At 44.8% G+C, this 27917-nt stretch overlaps 1 protein-coding gene across 2 annotated transcripts; it reads left to right on the top strand.

Annotated features, from left to right (window-relative positions):
* The first annotated feature begins 1213 nt into the window (after nt 1-1213).
* Nucleotides 1214-27689, top strand: gas2l3 (growth arrest-specific 2 like 3). Of its 2 annotated transcripts, none has more exons than XM_023409972.2 (9): nt 1214-1341; nt 13498-13550; nt 19883-20069; nt 21148-21266; nt 21863-22004; nt 23074-23137; nt 23230-23371; nt 24386-24490; nt 25139-27689. In XM_023409972.2, exons 2-9 carry the CDS (start codon nt 13527-13529, stop codon nt 26495-26497), a joined length of 2142 nt encoding a protein of 713 aa, XP_023265740.1. In that variant the 5' UTR covers nt 1214-1341; nt 13498-13526; the 3' UTR covers nt 26498-27689. The 2 variants fall into 2 exon arrangements, with proteins under 2 accessions (XP_023265740.1, XP_023265739.1); XM_023409971.2 differs by lacking the exon at nt 1214-1341 and adding an exon at nt 11264-11419.
* Nucleotides 27690-27917: the final 228 nt, after the last annotated feature.

Below are 27917 nucleotides of genomic sequence, written 5' to 3'. Positions count from 1 at the left end.
ATATCCAGTTTCAGGGTCAGCTGGCAGGGAGGCAGGCTCAGGCTCAGGCTCAGGCTCAGGCTCAGGCTCAGGCGCGGCAGCTGGAAGACTGGCTGTTTCCTGTAGTATTTATAGGAAAAGAAAGGTTGCAGTAGTGGCTGCCATGGTTTCACTCCACAATGACAAGGGTGCGGCTGAAACTCAACACAAACCTGCCCCCCCCCCGAAAAGCCCTGGAAGAGAGAGAGCTGGGTGTAAAGACACTCATCCTCATGGTTGGTGACCATGAAGTAGGACAGTGGTCTTTATTTCTACTTGATGGGTCAGTGATGTTTGTGTGGAGACACTGTGGTCGTCATCATCTTTACCCCTCTGTCAGGCAGGGGTGTTTCAGGGGTCCCTGGGGAACAGGGGGCCCTAATGCCAGCTTGGGTGATTTTAAATACATTTTTTTTCCACTGTATAATTACTGTCATATAATCTGCCAATAATTACACACTGAAAAAGAAAACCAGTTTTACCCAATAAAAGCTGCTTGCTGTCACCTTTCCACTCTCAACACAGTTGTTCTGTTGTAACCACTGACCATGTGTTTCACATGCAAATTAATCCCATTGTTTTGTTGACATTGGCTGCATGTGCAAAAATAATAACAAAATTTATTTGAGAGCTATATATGCTTTACTTTTAAAATCCAGAATGTATGAGAATCTCAAAATGTATGACGTGTTGTTGTAGATTAAGATACCCAATGAAATTACTTTGAAATTACTACCTCAAAATGAGTAAAATCACACTTAGATTGTATGTAGGATGTGCAGTAATAATGCATCAGCAACAATGATTCAAAAATATGATATATACTGTAGTAGTATAACACTCACATGGACCATAAATATAACGGATGAGACCACAGGTAAAGTGGACACAAGTGCAACTGAAAAAATAGCATCAATACAACATATACAACACAAGAAAGGAGAGTGAATAAATACAAAGTGAACAAAGAAATGAAAACAACCTAAAACAAATCACTTTCTTAACTCATTCACCATTAACAATCCTAGAGCGATGTTTTTATAGCTTTATTTAGGCATGTGCGTTTTATTACTATGATTCAATTTTCATCATTCAGTAAAATGACACTCAGGTGAGCCTGTGACCCCGCCCCCAGCAAACAGAGCGCCCTGATTGGCTGATTCGAACAGCGCTGCCCACAAACACACAGCAGCGGAGAACATGAGTAAGTCCGGTCCCAACAGAAGAAAACCAGTAACTCAGAAGATTTCCTCCAGGAAAAAACTAACACAACAAGCTGCCCGGAGTTTGTGCCTGAAGACTCTCATCCCTCCAGTGTTCCCGGTGAGTCTGACACTTTAATTATACTATATAATTATCAGTCTTTGTCTCAGAGCGGGGATTAACGGGGAGAGTTTATTCGAAAGTTTTTCCGCTCGTGCGGAGGTTTCCTCCGGTTTCTCCCCAAAATCCATGAGGGAGCCGCGTGGAAGCTGGTTCACTAGAAAACACATAAAATAGGCTAACTGAAGTCCTATGTGTTTTTGTTGTTGTTGTTGTTGTTAAATAGAAAGGTACATGAAATACATAGAAAAAGTCTCGGTAAGATGCCAGGAGTTAAAAAAGAAAGTTAAATATTAACTTACATGATATTTTTAGTTTTTTTCCTCAAACGTAAAGCTTGTATTCATCGCCGTTCACTTTTACCTAAAAGCTGTTTTTTTTTTGTTTTTTTTTTTTAATTATTGTACTAAGTTGTTAAAAAAAACTTTCCCTTGACATGAGCCGTACCAAGTTTAAAGGGTGCAGTTTAAACCAGTTTACATCCCTGACACATTTCACTGTTACATAATGGCTGGTTAATTGACTTTGACAGGTCTGTGCGTGCTTGTATTGAGTGTGAAACAACAGCTCCTGGTGTGGTGTGTGCATGCATGTTTACAGCTGATTGGCAGGTGAGAATGAAATAGGTAAGAGGATCAGCAGTTTACTGGTGCATGTATGACCCCGGGGATGGTGTCTGCTGAAGTGTTGTAATGTGAGGGTGCAGCAGCTGATGATGGGATAAAGTGAGTGTTGTGTTTGTGATGACTTCATTAGGAAGAGCAGGTTAGGTTGGAGGTGCAACTCCCTCTCCTGTGATCATAACACACACACACACACACACACACACACACAGACTTTCCTGCTGCTGCACCTACGGTGTCAGAACAATCAGGAGGGAGACATTAATGTGAAGTCTTGTACATGGGATGTTCCTGGTTTCCTGTTGGAGGAAAAGAGATGGAGTAAAGGTTCAGCAGGTGTTTCCTGCACAGAGGGAAAAACCATCGACACTCTGCACTTCAGACGCTGCTGATGAGTTCATGGTGATGTTTATTTTTGCTATCGCAACAACAAGATCTCTTCTCTAGCTTGAGCTTCATTCATCCTACATAAGTAGTGATTCAGAGGTCTGGAATCAAACTATTTGTGATTATGGCTTGACTTAATTTTTTCACCTTCCTCCATTACACAGACTGATGTAACTATAACTCATGAGTTAAGAATAGGAAAAGAGGAAGAATATGAGTGAGAGCAGACGTATCATTATTATTCATCCTCACATGCTGTTCATTGCTACGCTACAGCTGAACCAAAATAACACTGTGTTGTCTCACATGTATGTATTAGCTGATGGGTGTACACTCACCTCGCTAGCTTCACCTGCTCAGGTCATTGGGAAATTGAATTGTATCAAGTGTCATTCAGTGATCAGGTTAATGTGCTTCTTGTGCCAAGTTACTCCTCTCTTATTTGTCTTAATCGTGGAGTGGTGCTGCAGCAAAGAACAGTTCTGTTCCTGCTGTTGTTCTTCTTATTTGCCCAAATAAAATCCTGTCAGTCTGGACTTTCATCTCAGAAAGTCACAAGTCAAGACTTGTCAAGACATTTCAGTCTATGATGCATCTGAGACTGAACCGATTGGTAAATGTGAGAATTTAGAGCTGCACTAATCAATATTTTTATATGAAGAATGGGGAAAAAATGACTCCATGTGATCTGGAAAGTGATAAATCCAGATTATCATCATCGTCATTGGTGACGTTTGCCATCTTAACCTCATAAATGTTGATGTCGTGTTTGCAGCGTATTGTGCTGCCCCCTAGTGGCCAAAAGCAATTAATTAAATGGTTGTCAAACTCTCCAAACCAGTGGTTCCCAACCTGTGGGACGCAGCCCACTGGTTGGCCACAAAGGTATTACACAGCAGTACAGTTTTGGTGAAAAAAAAAAAAAATAATGTTTTAAAATGAAATGATCTTTAAAATTGTTTAAAAACTCCCTCAGCAACTTTTATGTTGTCTCTGACCGGACCACATTGTACACTTGTTTGCGATCTCAGTGTGATTGCGCACCAAAAGATTACATGTGTGGCAAAAACTGGAGAATCAAAATACATAGTTTAAGGATTAAAAAGAGACAGATGGTGAATCAACAAGTGACTGCTTGTTTACGAAGTTTTCCACTATGGTTCAGACCAAAGAAAACAAACTAAAGGTGTCATCGCAGCGTCGCTGTGGTTTAGACCTTTACAACGATCCGTCACCAAATCACTGACGATACGGTACTTGACTGTGTTTGAGACGAAGCTGTCACTGCACAGCTCTTAATGAAGTGGCATCCGTAATTTTAACCATCTTCATAATTACCATCTGCTTGATCTCTGGCATCAGGCCGCACATTCTGGGCCTGGAAAGAAGTTACACACACACACACACACACACACACACACACACACACACCAGATGAGACAAAGAGGGCTTAATGAGTTAAAAATGCACATGGGGACATATGGGCTGCAGTGCTGCGTGTGTGGACACAATGGAGATGATAATGAAAGCGTGGATTACCCCTCATTTATTTAGGGTACAGCTTACAGGAAGAGGAGAATTGGGGGGGGGGGGGGGGTCAGGGGTAAGTGTGTGTGTGTGTGTGTAAAGGGAAGCTGTTATTCTGTGGTTAGACGCATGTAGATGCTGTAAATATTCACAGTGGAGTTGATGTCATGTGCTATTCATACATGGTGGTTTGGATTAGTGAGATTTGTCAATGAAGTTTTTTTCTGTATGAGTACGGTTAAAGTTCTAGTTCTAAAATATAGAATAAACTGTCACAAAGATGTCACCAATTTTACAACTGTAATCTGAGGAACCAGTCATATACAGAATAGATGTAAGCATTTATAAATAAAAACATATCAGTTTTGTCCAAACTCACACTCCAAACTATAAATTCAATTTTCAAACCGATCCAAGATGTGAGAAATGACTGAATAATCAGTGTTTTTTTCCTATTCATTCAAACACTGTAGAGCTAAAATCCTCATATGGAGGCTGATAACAAATATCTGTTTTTGTTTATTATATGTCTTGTTTTCATTCACTGATATTGTCACATCCTGTCAGCACAGTTCTGTTTTCCTTTTAGTGTCACTGAGGATCTAAAGGAGCCCACGTTTCTCCCAGCATGTCTTAGCACTGGTGAGGGAGATTAAGGTGAAAGGTGCCCCGGTTTTTAAATCCCTACCCCTTCTCCCCATCACATACACACACATGCACACACACACACACACACACTAACCAGGGTTATTATGTGACAAAGAAACGTGACTAATTAGACCAAGCTCGATGACCCCTCACCTCTCTCCTTGACCTCACCCTCTGTGAAGAGCTGGGAAGGGGCAAAGTGGCTGTTTGGGCTACACAGGCTTATCTGAGCTGACCCTGATAAAACCTGTTACATGGCAACACTGGGGCAGCGTGTTTGGATGTTGTGTGCTTCAGTTCGGCTTGTTCAACTGGCAGTCCACAAATTATTTGGTGCGACACGGGACAGTTTTCAGTCGTAGACATTCATTAAGACGCCCCGGCGGCCAGAGGGATGTCACGTTTGAAATCAAAAGGTTTCTGCAGCCGTTGGTTTCTGCTGGTTTCTGTCAACAGTTTTCACGTCTCACTTCATTAATTTAATGAACGCATGATGTGATTTTCCTCTGTTCGTTATGAGATGAGCAGCAGTTACAAATCTGTTTGAATAACAGCTGAGGAAAGATCAACGGTCAAGTTCAGGTATTTAAAAAAAACGGCCAGCCTGTAGCAGTGATGTCATTGCAGTCAGTTGGCCTTCGAACCGTGTGTGTGTGTGTGTGTGTGTGTGTGTGTGTGTGTGTGTGTGTGTGTGTGTGTGTGTGTGTGTGGGTGTGTGTGTGTGTGTGTGTGTGTGTGTGTGTGTGTGTGTGAGGTCAGCAGAAAACAGCTCAGAGTGGGCATCCAGCCAGGCCTGCTGCAGCTTAAAGGATGCCTGTGTGTCGGTCACTGCTGACTGACTCAGCCAACTGAGTGCTGACATCATGTCGAGAGAAGGAGGCTGACGAGGAGGAGGATGACTGTGAAAATAAAAAGGGAAATATTTGTTCAAAGCGATGGGTCAGGCTTCGTGGTTGAGACTGGTGCCGTGATGGATCACCATTAGAGAAGTGGCCTGCTGCAGTTTGGCTGCAGCTCCAATGTCGTGATGTTCTCAGTCAGTCGATGTTCTGAGGAAGAAAGATTTCTAAATGTAGGTTACTGGGACTCAGTAAACTCTAAAGGCAAGACCTGCTTGTTTCAAACAACACAGTTCATGTGATGAGTCACATGACCACATCACAGAGCCCATTCATCCCTGTCTTTCCAAACAGTTCAACTTGGTGTGGTTAGAAAATGCCACAGGAGGATGGGGTGTCTTCTTTTGCTGTTTCAGGCCTTTAAAGCTCCATATTTTACACTCCTCCTGTGTTTTATTTGAAGTGTTGATCCATAAGAAGATATCGTATGTTTGTGGTTTTAAGATCCAAAAACCATCTCGGTGTAGTTTTACATTTCTCTCTGGAGCTCTAGTCGCTTTGTCAAGTCAGCTTGGAAGTTGCGCTCAGTTAGGCTCATAGTGAATGACAAACCCTGAAGTTTGATGTTCCACCATGTTTTTTCTGAGGCTACATCCACACTACTTTTAAAACTCTGGGGTTGTGCTGTCGCCTCCTCGTCGGGTCTCATCAGCCTCGACTACCAGTAGTGAAAGCAACATGGATGATGAATTACAAGTGTCACTGACCTTGTTGCGTTTGCTAGCAGCTGTTGTGCAGTTACATTATGCCTTTTATTACTACAACTGTCTTTGCTGTTCCTCATTTGTAGAATTTCAACTAACCAACTGCAGACTCGACAAACTGCTTCCTTTTTTACACCAGCGCGTGCATGTTCGGTGTGGTGTCATGTGATATGTGTTTTCAGGCGTGATATTATGGACGGAGATTATTTCTGATACGGAGATCGTATTAGTTTTATAATGAAAACATCTCGGGGTGGATGTAGTCAGAGAGACAACCAATGACAACTGTTTGCTTTATGAGTTACTGGAATAAACATGTTATCACATCGTGTTTCATCTAAATTCCAATACAAAGACAATGTGGGGGCAAAGTTTGACGCACTCTGTGAGGCTATAACATTTGGATGGAGAAGTTTTAACAAAGGAAAGTCTGTGCACCCAACATAAATAAATAAAAGTAAATACACGGCTGATTGTATGTTCTGTTTGTGGGACGGCTCCACTCCAAGGACGATCTCGTGAGGCGGTGCGCTTGTACACCGATGCTCCCTCTTTACTGACCTGGAATCAGTTCGCGTCTGTCCCTCTCTTCGTCAACGTTATGGAAAGCTGGGCAGGAAGCCTGATCCAGAGTCAGCACTGAGGGGCTTTAAGATCCCGGAGCCGACCTGGTGGCTTGTAGTGAGCGGTGGATTAGCGTCAACAAATCAAAAAGGGATTGGCAGGTGGCTCCTGCTCATTCAAGCCTTTAAGATGGGCTTTAGTGACACCGTCTCACCTCTGAGGAAAGACCACTCCCAACAAGGACGAGAGGATGGAGGCCAAGAACATGTTTTAATCCTGCTTGAAAGAGGGGTGGTCTTATCCCAAGGAAAACCACGATGAGTAAACTCATACAAACCCACATGAGCGACTTGCTTTAGAAAGTTGTCTCAAAGATGTCAGGTTCACAGGCCGCTGGTGTATATTGACTTTTTTATTCTGCGCCACTGAATGGTTTTCCCTCTCGGCACAGTGCAGCCGGGCCCCATCTGTAAAATGAAAAGGGGGAGGCCGGGCTCTAAATGAAACGCTCCTCCGACAGGGTAATTAAGTCCAGACACAAAGGGCTCAGCAGGAAGAAGTTTAATAGAGGAGGAGTTAGTATTCCCCGGGGGGAGGCTGGGTCCAGCAGAACCCCTTTGGACTGGAAGACCACAGGAGGTTCACTGGCCCACAGCCTCTTCACATGGCAGAGACACACACACACACACACACACAAACACAAACACTCATCCGTTTCTGTCTGCTCAAGTTATTGAATTACAAGCCTAAAAATGGAGCCTCACTCTTTCATACATCAAAAACTTCTCTTTTGAGATTAAGTCCAGCAGAATCGTGATTGAGAAGCATTAAGGTGAAAATATAGAGGAGGTGAGACGGCACGGTTAATGGCATTTTTAGACATTTTCTCCATTCACAGTCCGAGTGAGAGAGAAGTTGAAATTTACCTTTTTTTTTTTTTTTTTTTTAAGTTGTTTGACTGAGTAATGGAAGCTGAAAACTATTCAGTACTTAAAAAAAAAAAAAAAAGAACTTTCAGGTAAAAGAGTTACTGAGAAATTTGTGTAGTTGAAATATTTTTCCATATGACTATACGCCACATGTGCTCCAGTTGTGCTAATTCAATTCTTTGTTCCTCCACAAAAAACAGACCCATGGAGGTCTCAGCAAGTGGCTGACCTTTTTTTATTTTTTCATGTTGACCCTATTTTTATTCCCCCGTCACATACGATGCCATATAGTGGAAAAATCAAAAGGACATCGCCGCCTGAACCTTCTACTTTTAACTCATTACGTAATGCGTTCTCGTTGCTTGTTTGCACTTATGCACGGGTGCATGCATGCAGTGCCAGAGCGCCGCGGGCTGCATGCTCGCACCACGTGTGGTTGTGTTGTGATGACGCCGTGTTGTGGAGGTGGATGTGCTCTGCTGTCTGGAATAGCGCTGATCCTCTTAAATGATTACGGGCTGCCACTAGAGAGAGGCGACCTGCATGGGGAACATGCAGACAGATGTCTCACCCCCACCCTCATGAAACACACGCACACACACACACACACACACACACACAGCATCTATGTTAAGTCCAGGCTACAGGGAAGTTCGGACTAGATCCCTTTCCTTTAATAGAGCTGAAGTCTATTATAGTGCTCGTTTGTACTGGCAAAAAGGCAGTTCCACTAATTTACTCGGCACCTCTTCCTGGCAGGAAGTGGATTGTGTGTTGAGCGCTATAAGGAGAAGGAAGGCGTCTTAATGAGCTAAATGTGTTGTCACAGTTTGTTTATATTGATACGTCCCTTCAGATAAGTTCATTTGTAAATTTAGAGTTAAAGATGTGTTTTAAAAAAAATGTATCTCTGTCATGACTTTCCTTACCTGCACGTAGATGCATGTCAAACACCACACTGGCTTTAAAAATAAACACAATCACAATCAGTGTAAAATCAGAATATCACACTTTATACCGACCACACGTCAGAGGACTGAAAAGACTAAAATCTGACGCCGTCTCACATCTAAAGACAATGTGAATAGATTCCTTTGAGATTGTTTACAGGAAGAAAAACTTTTTTGCTCTGTCGTCGTCGTCATCAGTTAGTAACTCAACACCATAGTTGTCATGATCTGCACCTAAAATGACTGTTTGGACTTTATATTCATGATTTCCTGTTTTATTTTGAAATTATTTTCTTTGCCTCCCTTATGTATTAAATGCCGGCCTCAAACCAAACCAATCACATTCTTGCTCGTCCCTGGAGTTGCCTCCATGCTCACTGTCAGCTCAGTTTGCTGCTTCCTGTTTGCTGCTGGAGAAAGCGTCATTGAACGTCACTGTCTGCACGAACCAAGACTAAAAACTGAGGAGACTATTCAACATGTTTGATTTGATCAGAACGTCAAGACAAAAAAAAGAAAGCGCACCACAACTCCAGCAAGACTCTGATTTTATTCTGACATTGGAATTTTTTTTCTGTTGCAGTGAAATCGCTTGAAAAGTTGTTTCGGTGTGAGGCCGACGTTCTGCAATGTCGGAAACTGCGTATACATGTTAGGCGGCAATGCTCCTTTTAAATGTAACGTTGGAAAAGCCATCTAAGGTTAATACTTAAAGTGGTCGAGTCCATTCAGTCTGGAAGCAGCAGTTCTCCTGAGGGGATTAAACCCAAAACAAGGCTTATATATCACCCACAACAGGAAATACAGGTTCGTCAGCCCACACACGACCACGGCCTTTTATGTACCAGGTTTCTGTGTCTCATTTACTCAGTTAATCCCGATGTGGCTTTAGAAATATAGGAACGGCTCGGATGTGCACCTGAACAAAAGCTGATGTTTGAGCGATCTTAACGGAGTATCTGGATTCTTGGAAAGTTGTGAATTCCCACGCTGCTCTGTGAACGGGGGCGTTTGCGGAAATGCCAAAAATAACATTGTTCCTATCAAGTAGAGCCTGTCATGAGCTTGACATCAGCGGTGTAAGGTAAGAAGCCCAGCTGCATATTTAGCCACAAAAAAGTCTAAGAGCATGGTCTCAAAAACTGGATGGAAATCCTGTTGACTGTCAGCAGCAGGGAGGTGATGGAGGAACAGGCGTGGTACAGATGGATGGCAGAAGAGTGGCAGCATTGTCGGATGTTTTTTTTCCCCCTCCCTGCGACCCATCGGGAATTTGCGTGGTAGTGCTCAGTGTCACGGTGTCGAGCCGTGCTCTTTCCAGCGTCCACCGCCGCCATAAAACACGTTTTGTCTTCGCCTCCTTGCTTTTGGCTTCGATTCTCTCGCCTGACATTTGACTGTGTGCGTGGGTGCCTTTGGTCTCTGTAGGGAGTCGTGCTCTCAGGCTCGGCCGGGAGCCCCAGATGCACACAACTGGAGTCCAGAGCCAAAGATTCGCCCTTTTGTCCTGTGTTGTAGAGAGTGACCTCTCCCTCACCGAAAGAAGCAGAGCCGTCCGGGATTGTTCCCCTCTTTTGAAAATCCTAAATGTCGTCATTCTGTGAATGGTTCTGGTCATTCAGCTTCGCAGCCTTCAGGACATTTCCAAACAATACTTTAAAAGAGTTCACTGACCTCCCGGACTCGGTCCAGATGCCACAATTCAAGCTTTTAAGTGCTGGTATTTCACAATTCTCCATCAGTCTGTGTTATTTCCATCATCTGTCAAAATTCTCTAGAAATTTACATCTGATTACTTCTAAAAATAAATATTCATCACCACAAGGGATTCTCAATTTGAGTGGTTTTTATGTTTTAAGGTGTAACAACGATGGAAGGGTTTGCAGACAAGAGTACAGTGATGATTTCAGGGTTTTACTTCTCACTACTCTATTTTCAGTTTAGTTGCATGAATTGATTCCTCCCAACACTTTATTTTATATCTTACATTCTCTAATTATGGGAACGTACTCTCAGGATGGAGCATGGATGTAACAAAGAGACTACTTTCCTTGTTTGAACAGGGTTGGTTGAAACAGCTGTGGAAAACAACATCTGGGCATCTGATTGGCCAGTATGACGTCCTGTGTTTTGTTTGTTTGTCACTTGGACTTTAGCTCCTCAGGGTAAATTTGTTGAACCACTTTCCACGTGGACGCCAGGGTCAAGTCTGAAACACAGCAACACTCATTGTTTTCCCTCTTCCTCCCCCCCAAACTTTGTGCCGAGTGTTCCTTTGGGAGTGTTCTGCTTGGAGGAGCAGGAGGGAGGTGGGGGATGAAAAGGAAGAGGAGGTAACAACCCCACCACCACCCCCACCACCTCATCGCCTCTATCCCATCTCATTCCATTTCATTACATCCTGGTTGGGGAGTTCCTGGTTTGTTTTCTGGTTTGGAGATGAGAAGGAGTGTGTGTGTTGTGTGTGTGAGTGAGAGAGTTGGGGAGGGTGGCAAGCTAACAAAACAATGGAGGCTTTGTGAGGGTCCCGCCGTGACAGGATTGTTTGGGGGGGGAAGCGGGGGGGGGGGCGGCCGGAGCTTAGCGAAGCGTAGCCACTTCATTAGTCAGGGCTCTCCTCTTGCACCTCCTCCTCCCATCCATCCATCCTCCCTCCCTCCCACCCTGTCATTCTCTCGCTGCCTCTCCCTCCCAGCTCACTCGTGAAAACCACGGAGGCAGGAGCCGCTCCGGCTGCACAGCGCTGAGCGTAGCGTGGAGTTTACCGTTGATGAGGATGAGCTTTTGAGGCTGACCGGAGTAGTTTCGGTGCAGTTTCCTCGCTCTGTACCGTACTGGGTTTCTGAGGTAAGTCGTCCTGTGGTGTCATCCTTCCTGTCCCGTCCCATCCTCGGCCCGCTGACCACCTTCTCTCCTCTGAGCTGCGGACTTGGTGTCGGATGACTGGACAGGGCGCTCTCCGGCGGTCCCCTTTTTGATGTGCGACTGAGGATGTGGTTGTTGGCGTCTCTGGTTGCGGAGGCACTTTCAGATAAGGATGCAATTTGACGATCAGTTTCATCACTCTGTGGCTGATGACATCAGTGGAAAATGCCAGAACATATAAATACAGCAGCGTAGAAGTTTCGCGAACCCACTTTCAGCTCTATATGATGATGGTGTTTGTGTCCGAGGAGGATGGAGGAGGGGGGTGGTTGTTGGTGGAGAACTATTGCCTCAGCTGTGTTGACCAAATTATCAGTGTTATTAGGATCTACGCGTCTGTGATTGCTTTCTCCCCCCACCCACTGCCTCTCTTTGTCAAACACACACCCTCAGGGACAGTGGAGCGTCCGGGGTAATCCTTCACATCCTGTGTGGGAAAGGGCAGCGAGGAGCACTCAGTCCAACCGCATCACTTCCTTGTGAAAAAGTCTGATCCACTAAAACTCACTGTGCATCCAGTAAAAACAACAACCTCGCTGTTTTTTTTTTTTGTTTTTTTTTATACCCAGAGGGCCGTTCTCAGCATCCTGAGTGTTTGCAGCTTACATCCTGTTTAACAGTCACTTTAATGTTCCTCCATTACCGCTTCATAACAGCTATATGTATGTATGTATGTATGTATATAAATTTGATGACACGCTCATGACACAGGGATTTTATAAGAAGAACCGTGGTGTTTGACTTTTCTGAGGCGTTCTGTAGTGGACGCAGTGTGACAGTAATGGACGACATGTAGATGTAGATTTTTAAAATAGAAGAGCCACGTGTCTGAAATGAGTTTAAAAGACTGAATGGACGTGATGAGATAATCTGGGTGTGAACTGAATGAGGCTTAATGTCAGTAACGCCTGCAGCTCATTCACAGGGGTTCCTCAGGAGGCAGGAGTGTAGAGTGAATGTGATTCATTTTGGCTTACAACTTGTAATTATTTTATTGATTAATCTGCCAATTATTTTATTGATAAATCAGTGAAATGTCAGAAAATTATAATCGTGTAGAGCTGAAGTTTTTGTTTAAACAGCTTGTTTTGTCTTAACAAATAAAACCCAAAGATTCAGATGAGAAAATATGAAAAATGTCTTAACACCTTAAAAACTACTTTACTTTATCATTTTTTTTTCAGTTGCCAAATTCATAAATTAATGAAGCGTTTTGGCTCCAATTGAATTAAAACTGTTATAAATCTGTTACTAACCTCAATTAAATTTATTGCAGTTTCCAATCAATAAATTTTCTGAATTCTCTCTCCTCTAGCATTTAAGATTGGTCGGAAGGCACTATACACACATATTATAGGCAACCTCACAAGGGATCCAGGTTATTAACCAGCAATATTTAAAACATACACCCCACTGCAATGGGGAAAAAAACAAAGTAATAAGTTGAATGTAAATAATCAGGACAAATAAATCAGAAGTCAGCAAGTATGAGAAAGAAAATATCCTGATGTTTCAGAAAATGATTGTTTATTAATTGTTATGTAAGATAAATGTGACAGCTTATTGTGATAGAGGTTTTAGATCAGGACGTCCAGCTGCAGGTGTGAGACTCTGTGTATTTGCACTAAATTAAAAGAGACACTGAGGTTAATTTTTAATGAGATGTGCTTTATAAATAATGTCTGGCATCTCCAAGGCGATGACAAGACTCCAGGTCCCAGCTGTTGTTTGCCAAGAAATGGTTAAAGCTTGTCTCCCCCTCTACTTCAAATCTTTATGCTAAGCTAAGCTAAATGCCTTCCAAAAGACTCAGGCACGAGATTGAGTTTCCCACAATGTCGAACTATCTAAAACCTGCCCCGAGTAGCCTTTTGCATAATCAGATACCGTGTACATCTTGATATGAGGTTTTCAGAAACACGGCTGGACTTCCTGATTCATCCTCTGTCTGAACACGAGCACATGATCTCACCCCGTCTCTCTGTCTCATCTCTCCTCAGAATGAAGAAGTGAATCTGCCATCGCTGTCATGGCCGTCCAGACTGGCATCCAGGTAAGCTCCTCGCCCTCTAGACAGGATGAGGATGAGGATGAGGATGAGGTGCACTTCGGTTGGTCAAAGAGGAAATGTGTTCCTTCAGATTGGAGATATCGTTGTGTCAGCGTTTGGTTTGCAGATATTGTTGAATGGCGATCCTGATCCAGCCTCCATCAATGACTTTGATTGATTATTGATTAGTTTGCAAATTGAATTGAGCTGTTTGTCCACATGTAATATTTTAAGCATGTACAGCAGATGTCTTTACAAAGTTGGTCTGAACCTGACTCGAGTCCTCATTGTAGCGCCCTCTGTAGGCCGCTCACCACTACTCTTAGTGTCCATGCAGCGAACTGAGGAAGAAGTTCCTCACATTAAACAAAGAGCTGCAGACATCTGTCATCTCTCAGCAGCTGTGACGAGCCCACCTGTGTTACATCACGCCGTCTTGTTGTTGTTCTGCGTGTCTGACGTTCCTGCTGCTCGGACCCCGAGGACTTCCTCCGCACATTTTTGAAGGGGAGTGGGTGGAATGTGCAGCACTTTTTTTTCCCCCCCGACCCCTCCTAGCAACGAAGTGTCGGCCATCCCCAAAATCCAAAATAACAAACGTATCGTGTTACAGATTTTGTCACAGCGCCTCAGTGAGACGGGGTTTTCTCTGTCATCTGGTCTGGAAAGTCCTGGCTCTCTCTCTCTCTCTCTTTCTCCCTCTCCCTCTCCCTCTCTCCATCCGCCCGTCTTGGACCGCGGATATGCAAAATATGTATCTCAGGGCTGTGCACATAACATGTGGCAGGAAACCTGTCAGACTGACGGCGATGGTGTTGACGAGGCTGTGAAGAGTCTCCATGGAGCTGTTGATGGACTGTGGTTTGGATGCTGTCGCTTCAGATGCATCAGATTAAATCTAAAGATTGTGTTAATGAGAAGGTTTGACTGTATTTAGATTGCTTTATATGAGGCAGTGTCTCTACTTAATGCAGCCTTGTCTAAAACATGGGTAAGAGTAGTTTATTTTTATTTTAATTTATGTTTTAAATGCAGTTCCCCATTCATTACCAAAGGTGGTCATTTCCTAATTAGCAGCTCTGTAAACACGTCTCACATTTGCTCATGACGGTGTGGACATGTTCCATTAATTCATGTTTATTTTTAGAGCATACATGAATGGTGTTGCGTGTTATCAAAGCCCCCCCTGTGAGGATATTGATCCACATCAGACTGTAGTGATGCTGCAGAGACTGTGACACTGCAGCTCCGTCCAAAGCTCAGCTCAGAGCTTCACTGCCCATGTAGAGCACAGTCACATTGATAACTGGTCGCACTCTGACTGCTCTGTTCAGCCGGGTTGAAAATGTATGCACTCATGGAAGTATAAGTAGCATATGTGCACATCTATTAAAGGTCCCATACTGTATAAACGTGTTGTTTAAAACAGGTCTAGGTTCTATATTAACCTTGTCGGAACATATTTCAGAAGTGTTTTTTTTGTGATATCCGCAGAGAGTTTAAATATAGAAAGCAAAAAGAAAAAGCGGAGTTATAAGGGTTGCACAGATACAATTTTAATCTGTCGGTAGGTTTTTTAAAAAATGTTTTATTTGTACTGAAGAGAAGAAGAACTGTGTAGTTAACATGAGCAGAGATGGCCGTCATGGCTAAACAGACATAAAAGAGCACATCCTACAAAACGACAGTAGAAGAACCACAGGAAGACATTACTAATCACACAGATCTGGATTTAGACGTACATCAGTGCACTCCTCATTACACCAAAGCTACGCTGTTTTCTCAGCGTTAAAAATATCTAGCTCTTTTAGTATTTGAAAAGAGCCTGGCCAAACTATACAGCTGTGTTTAGTTAGGATCCTAAAGGGTCAAAGGTCAGCAGCCAGACCATGGGAAGGTTTAAAATCTGTGATGGCCAAAGTCATTTCAAAGATGGGAAACATTACTTTACTTATAGTTTGAGTTGTAGCTGAAAGTTCGTTCATGTGTTAGACTTGTTGTTGTTTACAGGCTTCATGTACATGAGTCATTGACATGTATTGTGAAAATTAGGCTTTGTAATAATGTCATGAGAAAAGCTCATATAATAAGAGTCTTAATGTAAGCAGGGAACATCATAGTCATGAGGAAGAGATGTTGATTTCAAGGAAAAAATATAAATGAATGATATGCATGATCATTTCTGGTATATATATATTGGTCCGTCCCACATTTCCCTTTGACCTTCCTGCTATTGACCATTGTTTCAGGGCCTATAAGTGGCTTGGGTTAAGAGCATCGGATAAACTCCTAAAGCGTAAACGGTAACTCACAGGCTCAAAGTGCTTTAACATCTCAGTAGGTTGCATTCCTCTGCTGGATTACCAATCCACATTCCTGCAGCCAATAAGGACAGAGGTGGTGTAAGAAAAGACAGATTAACTGAGGAGGGCCGCTATACTGAGTCCAGTGCACATTTCAGTTTACAACATTAGTCTGATTTAAGACCTGAATGTTCGCAATGAACCTGTATTCAGTCAGGTGATGGTGTGTGGGTTGGATTATCCTCTCTGTTCAGTCGTCTTGTCTAATCGGTACACTTTCCTTTACGTAACCTGAAAACGCTACACTGCGATGCTTTATTTTCTAATTAGCGTGATGTCGAGGAAACGCACACATATGTTGTTGTGAAGCATCAGAGCGCTGCAGGCTGCCCACCCTTCTGACCCGTGTTAGGTAACACACACACATATGTGTGTGTGTGTGTGTGGTCGGCTCATCTCTTTTGATGTGAGGCAACCTTTTCACTTGAAAACATCAGGTGTTTGTGTGTGTGTTTGTTCATCAGTCTCACATGTGATGGGCTCGAGTGTGAGACTGAAAAAACCTTCCCAAAGCGATGACGTCCATTTTGACGTCTCCAAAGACATGTTAGTTATCACTGCTCATTAGTCTGTATAGCTAAATTAATAGTTATCATAGGACATGTTAAGCTTAGGGGAGCTATTCACTGAGTCTGGTCCATTTTCTGTAGCACAAGCTTTCTGTTTATCTTAAATAATCCTGACTCTGAACTGAACATAGGTTGTTAACGCCCGCTGGTCTCACCCAACAATGACTTTATTAAGTCATGAAAATATGTCAAAGTTGCCTGAAGTTGAACTTTTAAGGGGCATTCTACTAATTTCACACGTGAAATGAAGTTTACTTATCACAAGGACTAGTTAACTAGTTAAGTACTGCTGGTTGTGAAGGGAGCTTTACAAAAGTGAAAAAAGCCCTAATGATGACGTTTAATGCCATCTAATGATAGATGCTGAGAAATGCAAACTGAGTCTAAAACCAACCATCAGGACTTCTGTAACTTTGTGATGTCACAACAAAGCAGTCACCGCTCTGTCACGTCCACAGCCCCGCCCATCTGGTCCCACCATCCAACCTGGCAGGATTTGGTTTCTCTGAGTGTTTACCTGAAATCTGCTATATTTTTATTCAATCACTCAGAAAACAGTCAGCCAATCAGAAGAGAGGCTCAGAGCCTCCTCTCTTCTTATGGATCAACACTTCAAATAAAACACAGAAGAAGAGGAAGATATGGACCTTTATTACAGCTATATCACACCAGCCAAGTGCACACACACAGTTAAAGTATTGTAACCACTGTTACTGGGTCAGCTCACACCATCAGCAGAAATGCATTACTGCGTAACGGCCCGTCTCTTGACCCTGCCAGGAGTTTGTATGCAGAACTAACACGACGAACTGGAGGCCTCAACAAGACTCGGCCTTGTTTCACCCACGTAACCCCTTAACCATGGTGTCCTGTTATTGCTCGATGACATGTGATAGACACAAAGATTAAAGGCTGCGTCTTCGCCGGATGTTCACAAACTAGACGGGGGAGGAGGGTCATGCAGGAGTGAGTTATGTAATGTCTGGACAAGTTGTCAGAGAGCACATCTGCTGCTTTTTTTTCTAGATTGCCCCCTCTCCTGGTGTGTGTGTGTGTGTGCGTGGGTGGACAATTAAAAAATTCAAAATAAAACAACATGGCCATTTTGTGAATGAGTTATTTACATTTTTTTTGAGGAATAGAAACTTTATTTAGCCAACAGCTTGGGTTCCTTTAAATTCAGATTAAAATGTCTGACATAAGTAGATTGGTCCATTATTCTCTTTTTTTTTTCTTTTTTGTTTTTTTAGGCTAAACCAAAGACTTGACTTGAACTGTGATAGTAAAAGACTGAGGTATGAGAGAGAGGGGGGAGTGGGAGAGAGTGTAGGACAGTGGAGATGGATATGATGGGACATCATTGTTGAGAGCCAGGATCAGCCGCTCCCTCCAGGCACTGAGCCGCGGACTGACTGTAACACCCATTTAATCAGTCAAGTGCAACAGTGTCCAACTGACTCTGTTTTCTTTGGATTTGAAGCTAAATAAAAAGCAACAGTGGCTGTGGGTGGTAAATAAATGAGGTAAAGAAGAGGTTGTGTGTGTGTGTGGTTTTGAAACCCAGTAAACCACAGTCGATACCTGGCAGAGTCGGGGGTGTGCAGTGTGTGCTGTAGTTAAGTGTGGTATGACGGCATCCCCGGCGCTTCCTCTCTGCATGGACGGGTCACACAACTTCCTGTCATGTTCCCACAGTGCTACGCTGAAGGGGAAATAGAGTATGATAATGCTGCAGGGCTGGCTTGCAGAGAGCGGGCTGTGGACAAACTGCTGAACCTATATTCAGGGGTAAAAGCAGTCCATCGGTTTGCGCTTCCAAGAAACATTATGTAGGTGTGTGTTTTCACAGATGTGCTGTGGACGTGTCCAGCTTTATCTCGCAACGCCTCACTGAAGTGATAAGATTTTTTTTTTTTTTTTTACTTGTTGGAATAACAAAAGCAAATGAAAGCCCTCAAACAGGAAGAATTTAACACTTGATATAACTCTGAATGAGAGTCCCACAATCGAACAATGCTGTAATAATCAGCACTGGAAATGTGGCTAAAACCTCTAATAAGACAATAAAAGCAGGTGCCGGGATTATATAAGTTTTAAAGGAATAGTTCAACATTTTGGGAAATTAGCTTTCTTGCTGAGAGGGAGATCATACTGCCGTCTTATCTGTCTGTTAAATATATAGACCAGTGTTTCTCAACACTTTTTTTTCAGACATCTTGACAACCCACCTCCCCGAACATCCCCAAAACCAACAGCGCTACTACTTCAGTAGTATTGTGGCCAGCTTGTGGTGAAGAACTGCAGCTGCAGAGTTTATTTATCAACCATAAAGTCATTACACCTTTCAGTTGATTTTGTTTTAATTAACCCTGTCTTAAGCCACCGATCCATGATCTTGTCCGTTGTCCATGTTTGATAGTTAATAGACTGGTAACTGGTGATATTTAGCACAATCCCATGGCTGGCTAATTGTTAGCTTCATCCACATTTCCTTTCAAATGTCACGCTGATCATTTTTGACCTAAATCGTAAAACATAACCTGTAAACTGGAGAAGCTACGTGAGTAGTGACAGTGTTCTGTGACTGTCGCCCAGACAGTTAGAGAAACACTACATTTCCAACATGATATTCTAAAGCTTTAAGGCTGTTATATACGGTGACAAATTTAAAGGAAAAACCTGAGAAACGGGTGGAGCATTATGTGATGGACAACGCTCTCCACCACCATCATCAAAACACCAAATCTTTTTAGGAAGAATGGTTCATCCCTGTAGTAGAGTCCAGAGACTTGTGGCCCAACACCTTTATCACTCGTCTGTATGACCAGAGCTAGCAGCTGGTTAGCTTAGCTTCACAAAAAGACTGAAAACAGGAGCTAACAGGTGCTCGCGCTCTGTCCAAAAGTAACAGCATTCACCCACCGACACCTCTACAGCTCATTGATTAACTCTGTTTGTCCACACGCACTGTTGCTGATATGAACCTGGCTGTTTCTGGGCCCAGTGACTTTCTAGCCAGGCTAGCTAGCATATAGCCATGAGCGTGGTATCAATCTTCTCCTCTCTCTCTGACAAGACGGCTAATGATGACTTATTCCTTTAAAGATTGCCGTGTTAAAACCATGATTTAATGAGGGAACAGATCTCAGATCAGATTAGGCAGATGTCTCAATAAGTGGGCAGCCACAGCAGTCTGGCTTTCTGTGTGTGTTTCTAAACCTCGGTCATACACGGAGATGATGTAGACCGTATTAATTGTATTATCCTCAGAGTTCTTGGCTGTTTGCTGCTTCTCTCTCTGGAACTTGTCCTTGTTTCTGTTTTGTTTATTAATGAATCTGTTTCTGTGTTCAGCTCTTTCACTTGGATGGGAATCTGACATTTAATTACCCCCCCCCCCCAGGTGTGGTTTGGCGAGAAGTTTGACGCCCCCTTGCTGAGCCCCAGGAGCCCTCGCAGCCCGTTAGCACAGCGCCACGGCCCCGGCCTCGCAGACGTCTTCCAGTATGACCAGTGGCTGGCAGTGCGACACGAGGCCACCCTGGTGCCCATGCAGGAGGATCTGGCCATCTGGCTCACAGGCATGCTGGGTAAGTACCAGCGGAGATCGATTTGTCTTATTTTGGGTCTTTTTTGTTGTCTCCTCTGACAGCTGCAGGCTCACATGGTTTAACTTTAAAGACACTTTCTCAGGTACATTGAACATCACTCTTGTTTGGCTGTAAAGAACTAGGCCGAGGCAGGAAGAATGGACATGTACAGCAGAGTTACATGTGTCCAAACCTGCGCACATGTAAATAAATCAACACTGGACAGTTGCATGTAACAGTTTCCCCCTTGAGGCCAGGAAAATACCAAAGCACAATTGACATGGGTCTGCCATGTAATTGGATTTGGATTCTGCTATTTCCAACTGGTCCTTAGTGAAGCGCATAAACAGGAGTGGAACCAAATCCCTCATTTCGACCGTCTCTGCCTTTTATACTGACGGCTATTGTCCCTACGACACAATGGAGCAGTGAGGAAACTGAAGCTGACTGGAAACTGACTCTATTGTTGATTTGTGAAACCGTTTTTTAGAGACGGACGTTCAGTTTTCCTCATGAGGAATGTGGACAGGTACTGAACACTCTTCATGAGTTATTGGCACCGTGACCATGATGACCTGCATCCCACATTTTGCAACTTTTTAACAGTTTGAGTGATGTGGCAGTCAGTCCAGAAACAGGTGGCGTGCAGCGGATAAAGTTTCAGGCCTCTGGGCTCGTCCGTTGTCATGTGGAAAATAAAGTTTTGTGGAGTAATCTTAGTCACTTAGCGTTATGGCCGTTGTGGAATTTGTTCCCAGCGTGAAGTAAGTCAGACTCAGTGGCCTTTTGTTGAGTTTCCTAGGGCGGTGATTTACAATAAGGGGTCGTGGGAGCGCCACAAGTCCTGGAGGAGTTTGTAGAGGAGACTTTTTGTTAAGTCCTGCAACAAAAGACAAAGTAGAATAATAAAAACAGCCTATAAAGTCAATTATCTGTGCTTTAATTGTGTTTATTTTATACTGGAGATGTGGTTTTAATCTAGGAAAAGTCAAATCAAGCAGCTCAAATCCCAGCTCTTATAAAGTGCATTTGCAGATGATGGAGTTGGAAGATAAAACTCTTTATTCTCTGTGTCCAGGGGTGGAGGTGAGAGCAGAGTTTTTCATGGAGGAGCTGAATAACGGCGTGAAGCTCTGCCAGCTTATTGGTGTGTTGCAGACCAAGATCGCCGAGAGCTGCCCCTCCGCACTCGGCAAGGTGAGTCAGACGGCACAGATGAAAACAGCTCGGACACTTGGCTTTCATGCTGGCACACGGGGGTGGGGGGTGGGGGGAGGAGCTCTGCAGGTCACAGTGGACAGATTTCTGCCGAATCTCTGATGCACTTTGTTACACATGGCTGGGTTGGGTACTCAGCGTGACCAGGCTCTGTTTATTGGCATAACCTACAGGATATCTGGGTATTGTAGTGAAGTATTATCACACCATGTGCATTTACTTTAATTTCCTGTTGTTCTGAGCTGATGTTCCTCTGCCAGGATTAAATACGAGGTTCACATCTGTAATGGAGGATGCCTGTGCAGAAGAGGGATGATAGGAAACATGTTGCTAAGACTATTTAGAAAGGAATGCGTTTGCAGAACTCACTCACATTTCCAGAACAAATCTCAGCTAACTAGGTAGCTAACATGTCTCCATGTCTCCATGCATGGAGACATGGCAGCTAGCGACAGTGATAACCTGCAGCATAAATGACTTTCCTGCCTGCTGCACAAGTTAATGATATAAATTCACTATGTGCTGTGTGTAAAAAAACTAACTGAGGTTCATGATGAGTTAATTTCTCCCCACAGCTGTTCCCAACTAAGAAGGTTGCGTGTAAGCGCGACGCCTCCCCGGGTTCCTTCTTCGCCCGCGACAACACGGCCAACTTCCTGTCCTGGTGTCGGCTCATCGGCGTGGAGGAGACCTACCTGTTTGAGTCTGAGGGCCTCGGTAAGCAAGACAATCTACATTTACACATCAGTCTTTCAAATGGCCTTTTTCCCTCTGCTGTTACTCTACAGCAGCTCAAACTGCAGCCGTCTGAAGTTTGAACTTCTGTCTCACTAAATCTGACCTTTTTTAATAACCGGATAAAAATTCCCAGAAATTGAGGCAGCAACTGCTACAAAGTTCAAGGACTCAAAGCTTCAAGGTCTGTTTTTTCCAGTCGAGCAGAAACATTATCAAAGAACGTCACCTCAGTCAAACCTCAGATATTTTCTTTCAGGAAAAGTATGGAAACGGCATCATGATGAGTTTTCCTGCAGGTGCTTGGCCACTGTCACAACAGTGAATCCCTGAGACGTGCACCTACTGGAAACAATCCTCTCAAGCTTTTATGACTTTACTGAGCCTGAAAAAATTCACTGGGGGGCAAAAAGAGGTCAAACAAACCAGGACAACCGCAGTCCTGTGCAAAACCAAGCTCATTTATCTGCAGGTCTGTACAGAACACTGACCCATGAGCTGCAGCTCCACAACGTAGAGCTTCATATTGATGATGATAACGAGGAGTGAGGGGGGGGGTCAGACCAGACCTCAGCTGTGAGCTCTAATAACAGCCAAATCTGTGGTTTAAGCCTCACATCTTAATGGTTTAATAGGATTTGTTGTGGAGAGCAATCACCCTGAGTACTCTGCATGGGGGATCACTTCATTACAACTAATGACTCTCCAGAAAAACAGATCGGGGCGATTTGGAAAGAAAATCCCACGTCTGCTGCTGATCCCGAGCCTGGGAACAGCATGAACAGACACACACACACACACACATACACACACACACACACACACACACACACTCTCCTATTCTTTAATATATATTCATCTCTCCACTCCAAACCTCTCTCATGTTCTGCATGAGTCACCCAACATCCCCACAGGGAGTAATTAACTTTATCTCATGTGCACATCGCAATGTCACGTTTTCAAATGTAGCACGTGGGTTTGTTTTGTAGCAGTGTAAAGAGCAGGCGTGGCAGATGGTTTTTATCTAATAACGATCTGTTTTCTGCCTCAGTGCTGCACAAGGAACCTCGGCAGGTTTGTCTGTGTCTGCTGGAGATCGGCCGCATCGTCTCCAAGTAAGTCTTCCAGCACAGACGTGGGGTTTTTAATACTGTTTTAAACGACCGTCATTTGCCAAATGTGCTCATGTCAACGCGGTGTGTCTCAGGTACGGCGTGGAGCCTCCCGTGCTGGTGAAGCTGGAGAAGGAGATCGAGCTGGAGGAGACGCTGCTGATGACGGAGGAGCCGCCTCCGGCCGTCAAGACCTTCAGTGTGTGCTGCCAGCATGGCGGCCTCTACCAGCCCGGAGTGAGTTCTGACTGACTGGCATGTGAACATGTGAACAGGAAACGAGCTCCACAGAGTTATTTTTTTACCTCCATTTAACCTGACAGAACATGAAACCTTCCACTTGGAGGCAGGAAGTGCGGCACAAAAATGGTGATGTTACTGCCCCCAAGACACCTGTCGTATTGATGAGCTGTCTAACCTCAGTGTAGATGATGGTGCCACACACACACACACACACACACACACACACACACACACACACACACACACACACACACACAGAGGCAGTTGATAAATTCATATGCAGTCTCGTGTGCCTCCCGCTGATGTAAAGGCTGCAGCTGGTCACGTTCGCATCACATAGGTGATGCATGTGTGACCCACTTGAAGCCGAGCCAAGATGGCGGCAGGCAGCGGTTCTTGCCGCTTCACTTGGCGCCCCGCGGGGTACTTGATCACAGCTGACCACGTGACGCTCTGCCAGTGCACGGCGACTCGCTGTTACACGTGACCTCCGGGATACAGATACGTGTCGCCATACGCCCATAAGTGCAGAACTTTGTGTTCGCATATCGGTGTAAATGCACCGTCTCTTCTCTCTACACCGTCACTGATGGACGCTGTGATTCGTGTCGAGGGTGGCGGTGTTGTTCCCTCGTCCAGTTCACTGGGTAAAAGGAGCCTCTCACTCTGTGGGGAGTTTTATTCCCAGAGGAGACGGCAGGGCTAAAAATAACTGCTCATTCAAGTGGAAGGCAGTTTGGATTCATTCACAAATGTATTTGCCCTCATACACTGAAGCAGCAAATAAGCAGCTTATAGCAAATGCTGTCAATATCTGTTGTTTTCCAGCCGTCTGAAGTGACACTGAATCAGTATTATTATAATTATTGGTCATTATTATTACTGTAAAATGCTTGTGTGCTAAATAGACTGACAGATAAATGTCACGTGTTCATAAACACAGTCATTATTGCTGCCAGAGAGGACGTCCGATATGGTGGACTCATGCTTCTCTACTGTGCTCTGCAGGAGCACGGCATGGACGACCCGCCCTGCAACTGCTCCAACAGAGTCTCCATTGAGTACCTGTCCGAGGGACGCTACAGGCTGGGAGACAAGACCATCTTTATTCGGGTGAGAGATCTGAACACACACACACACACACACACACACACACAGAGAGAGAAACACTTTCCACTAACATCTATAGCAAAGAGTCAGAAATCAGAGACCTCAGATAAAGAAAGATGGTAAAAAGAGGTTGAAGCTTGGAAATTAGTAAATGGATGGAACGGCCTTGAGCAGCAGGGAGGTACAGTGGAACAAAGTCAGCTATTCTGTGGTTTACTCTGACCTTTGACCTCGCTGCTGACAGTACCCAGCTGAAGAGGAATTTCCCTGTGGGTGTCAGAAGAAACACAAATCCCAGTATTTGGTAACTGCAAGAGAAACTGCACTGAGCCGCCTTTTATTCAAACTCGAGGGACAATATCTGTGACGCAAGCGCTGTGTAGTAGGATATACACTGACAACACAGGCTGCTGCCTGTGTGTGTGTGTGTGTGTGTGTGTGTGTGTGTGTGTGTGAGAAAGAGAGAGAGCTGGTTGTGATTGGACACATGTAAGCTTGTTATCCAATAGCAGCGGATTGCGTTAGGTGATTACATCTTAATTACTGTACGGTCCAGCGTCCAAGCCTCAGGACAGACTCATTTAAAGTTCTGAGGAGAATATTTTGGGAATTTAAAGGAATATGTCTCAAATGATTCTTTTCCCTCCTCAGATGCTGCATGGTAAACACGTGATGGTGCGTGTGGGCGGGGGCTGGGACACGCTGCGTGGTTTCCTGATGAAATACGACCCTCTGCGGGTGCTACAGTTCACCACTCTGGAGCAGAAGATCCTGGCCTTTCAGAAAGGCCCCCCCGGCCTAGGAGGTCACCATGGCAATGCGGCTCCACCTCCTCCTCCTGACATGGACCCCCTGGCCGCTGTCAACAACCTCATCTCCTCCTCATCCTCTTCCTCCTCCTCCACGTCGTCGTCCTCCTCCGTCTCTGGCTCAGCCTGTAAGCAGACGGCCGTGGCGGCCGCGGGTCAGATGGTCCGGTCCCACGCCGCCTCCCCTGCCTGCACGCCCACGCTGCCCAGGAAAGGTGCTGCCGCAGCACCCAAGAAGAACCTCCAGATGACACCCTCCTCCCCCAGGAAGCCCACCCAGCTGCCCCTGCCCGTCACAACCAAAGGTTCCTCCTCTTTGCCCTCCACACCTGTGGGAAGCTCCTCCAAACTGTCTCCCAGCCCGGGGGGGCAGGGAGCGCAGGTCCACCACAGAGCTCTGACGCCATCAGTAGCTCCATCAGATCCAAACCCCGCCTCCAAACTGAAGCTCAGGCCGTCACCACGCGGAGCCGCCTCTCAGCCCAGAAGCCCCGTCTGCCCCGAGCCGTCCTCCAAATGCCCCAAACCCTCCAGCCCCTGCACCTCTCCCACCGCTACTGTGCCTCGCCCCGTCACTGCACCAGTACGGGCACCCACCCCTAAAGATGCCCGGCCCCCATCGGGCTCCAGCCAGCGCTCCCGCCTTGCACAGCGCCGCCCCGGCTCCCCAGCCTCGCGCCTCCGTCTAGAGGCAGCCAGGCGAGTGCGGGCAGCCACACGGGCTGCAGCGCCCCCAACACCACAGTCCAGACCCCCCACCCCCAGCTCCCGGACAGCCTCCCCAGTGCTGCCAAAACCTGCCTGCTCCCTGCCAAAAGGCAAAGAGGCCACAGCCAAAGCCAAGGGCCCGGCCCCGACCAAGGCCGCCGCCCCTCCACGAGGTACCGCTGCTGTCCCCGGGCGGGTCCCGGGGGGCAACACGGGCCCCTCTCCCGCAGGCAAAGCCAATCAGAAAGCACCAGCCACAGTTCAGACTGCAGGGCGGAAACAAGCAGCCACGACCACGAGCAACCCCAGCAACGGGAAGTCAAGTCTAAAACCTGAACCAGCTCCAGGACCAGCCCTGGCCCCTCAGAGATCCAGCCCCAACGTCAAAGCTGTTAAAACCCAGTCCGCCGTCGGCAAGAAGCCCCCACAATGCAAGAGCAAGAGTGAGGACGCTTATTTTGAGATGAACAGTAGGAGGCGGCAGAAGACGTAACTGGGCGGAGTGGGAGCAGCAGACCGGTGACATGGCGTCTCATCACAAACCAGCACTTCACACCGGAGCTCAGACTCTTCAAACCAATAAATGTCGTCAATAATTAATCCTCATGAAAAAGCTTCCACAAAACTTATTTTTGTTTGTTGATTTTTGTGTATTATTTAATAGTTTTTTATTTTAAATCCAAAAGGGTCAAAGATGTCAAGTTCTGTTTGTTTTGTCTGTGATGAATTAACAGTTTTGTTGTTGGGTTTTTTTTTTTTTTGAGAGAGAGAGTTTAGCTCCACGTACCCGAATAACACTAAAACTTGCACAATGTTTACATTTCCACCTTCGTTAACATGTTCAGCCGTTACTTTTAAAGAACAAATCATGTTGAGACGTTGACCTCAGAGCTCTTCTAGCTCAGAGCGAGGTCACAGGACAGAGCCGTGACTTAGTCAAATGCACTTAGTCCAACATTTTCGAGGAAAAAGATGCTTTTTATTCGCATCGAGTGTTACCAAACTTTAAACAACTGGAACACAAATCATGGTTTCTGATTTATCTCCCCGGTGAGAACAGACTTTCCACTGGTGGACAGTCGGACGGTAATAATAATACTGTGGACTGATTTTTGTATAAATGACATCTAGGTGGCGCCGTACAAAGCGTCATCGGGAGAGGTCCTTCCTGTCGTGTGCCTTCATCGGAAACCTCTCGTTTCTGAGCGGCAGTAGAATGTATTAGATGATCGGGGGTGGTGGGTGGGTGCTTGGGGGATTTAATGGTTTTTACTGATGAAAATTGCACAGTGTGTACGAGCACTCGTTACTTTGGTTTCTCAGAGGAAAGCCAGAGATGAACTACTGATCAAACGCCTCTTTTCTTTTAAACAGGAAACACTCACGAGGCCCGTCAGTGGCCAAAATCATTTTAGAGCAGAATCTACTTGGTATAGACTTGTTTTTATATGGTTTCTAATTTTTTTTTGTGTGTGTTAAAAATCTAGTTTTCTATGTGGTGCTTGTGTATGTGTGTACGTATGTGTGTGCGTGTGTATATATACAGTATATTACCAGTGAGGCTTTTTTCTTGTTTGGCACTTTACAGAAACCTCTGTGTTTGTCACAGTCTGAATGTTGATTCTGTTGATTGTGTCTCCTGTTTGTCATTTTGATTAATAAATGGACAAGTGTTTTAAAAATCATCTGCCTGCGTCTTATTAACTACGTCTGGTGCACGTTGCACACAGCTCAAAATGTTTTTGCAGATTTGTTTCCTCTAAAGCCTTTGAATTTTAAATCACCCTGGATGCAAAAGTCCTCAAAGTAAAATAAACAATTTGGCTGAGAAATGTAGAAGGATCTGTCATTATAACTGACGTTGTCAATGAGACCTGAAGTGAGTGTTTAACAGTCACAGACACCCACACAGG

This window comes from Seriola lalandi, unplaced genomic scaffold (genome assembly GCF_002814215.2).
Source record: "Seriola lalandi dorsalis isolate HSWRI2012SDOR001 ecotype SW California unplaced genomic scaffold, Sedor1 jcf7180002054410, whole genome shotgun sequence".
Classification (NCBI taxonomy): Eukaryota; Metazoa; Chordata; class Actinopteri; order Carangiformes; family Carangidae; genus Seriola; species Seriola lalandi.
The sequence above is the reverse complement of the archived record's forward strand: the minus strand, read 5'-3'. Positions and strand labels throughout refer to the sequence as shown.

What these genes read in the sequence shown, in the direction of transcription:
- gas2l3 (XM_023409972.2), top strand. Translation starts at nt 13,527, where the DNA reads ATGGCCGTCCAGACTGGCATCCAG. An exon ending in CCGTCCAGACTGGCATCCAG is followed by an intron (nt 13,551 to 19,882) that starts GTAAGCTCCTCG and finishes CCCCCCCCCCAG; the next exon opens with GTGTGGTTTGGCGAGAAGTT. An exon ending in ATCGGCCGCATCGTCTCCAA is followed by an intron (nt 23,138 to 23,229) that starts GTAAGTCTTCCA and finishes GGTGTGTCTCAG; the next exon opens with GTACGGCGTGGAGCCTCCCG.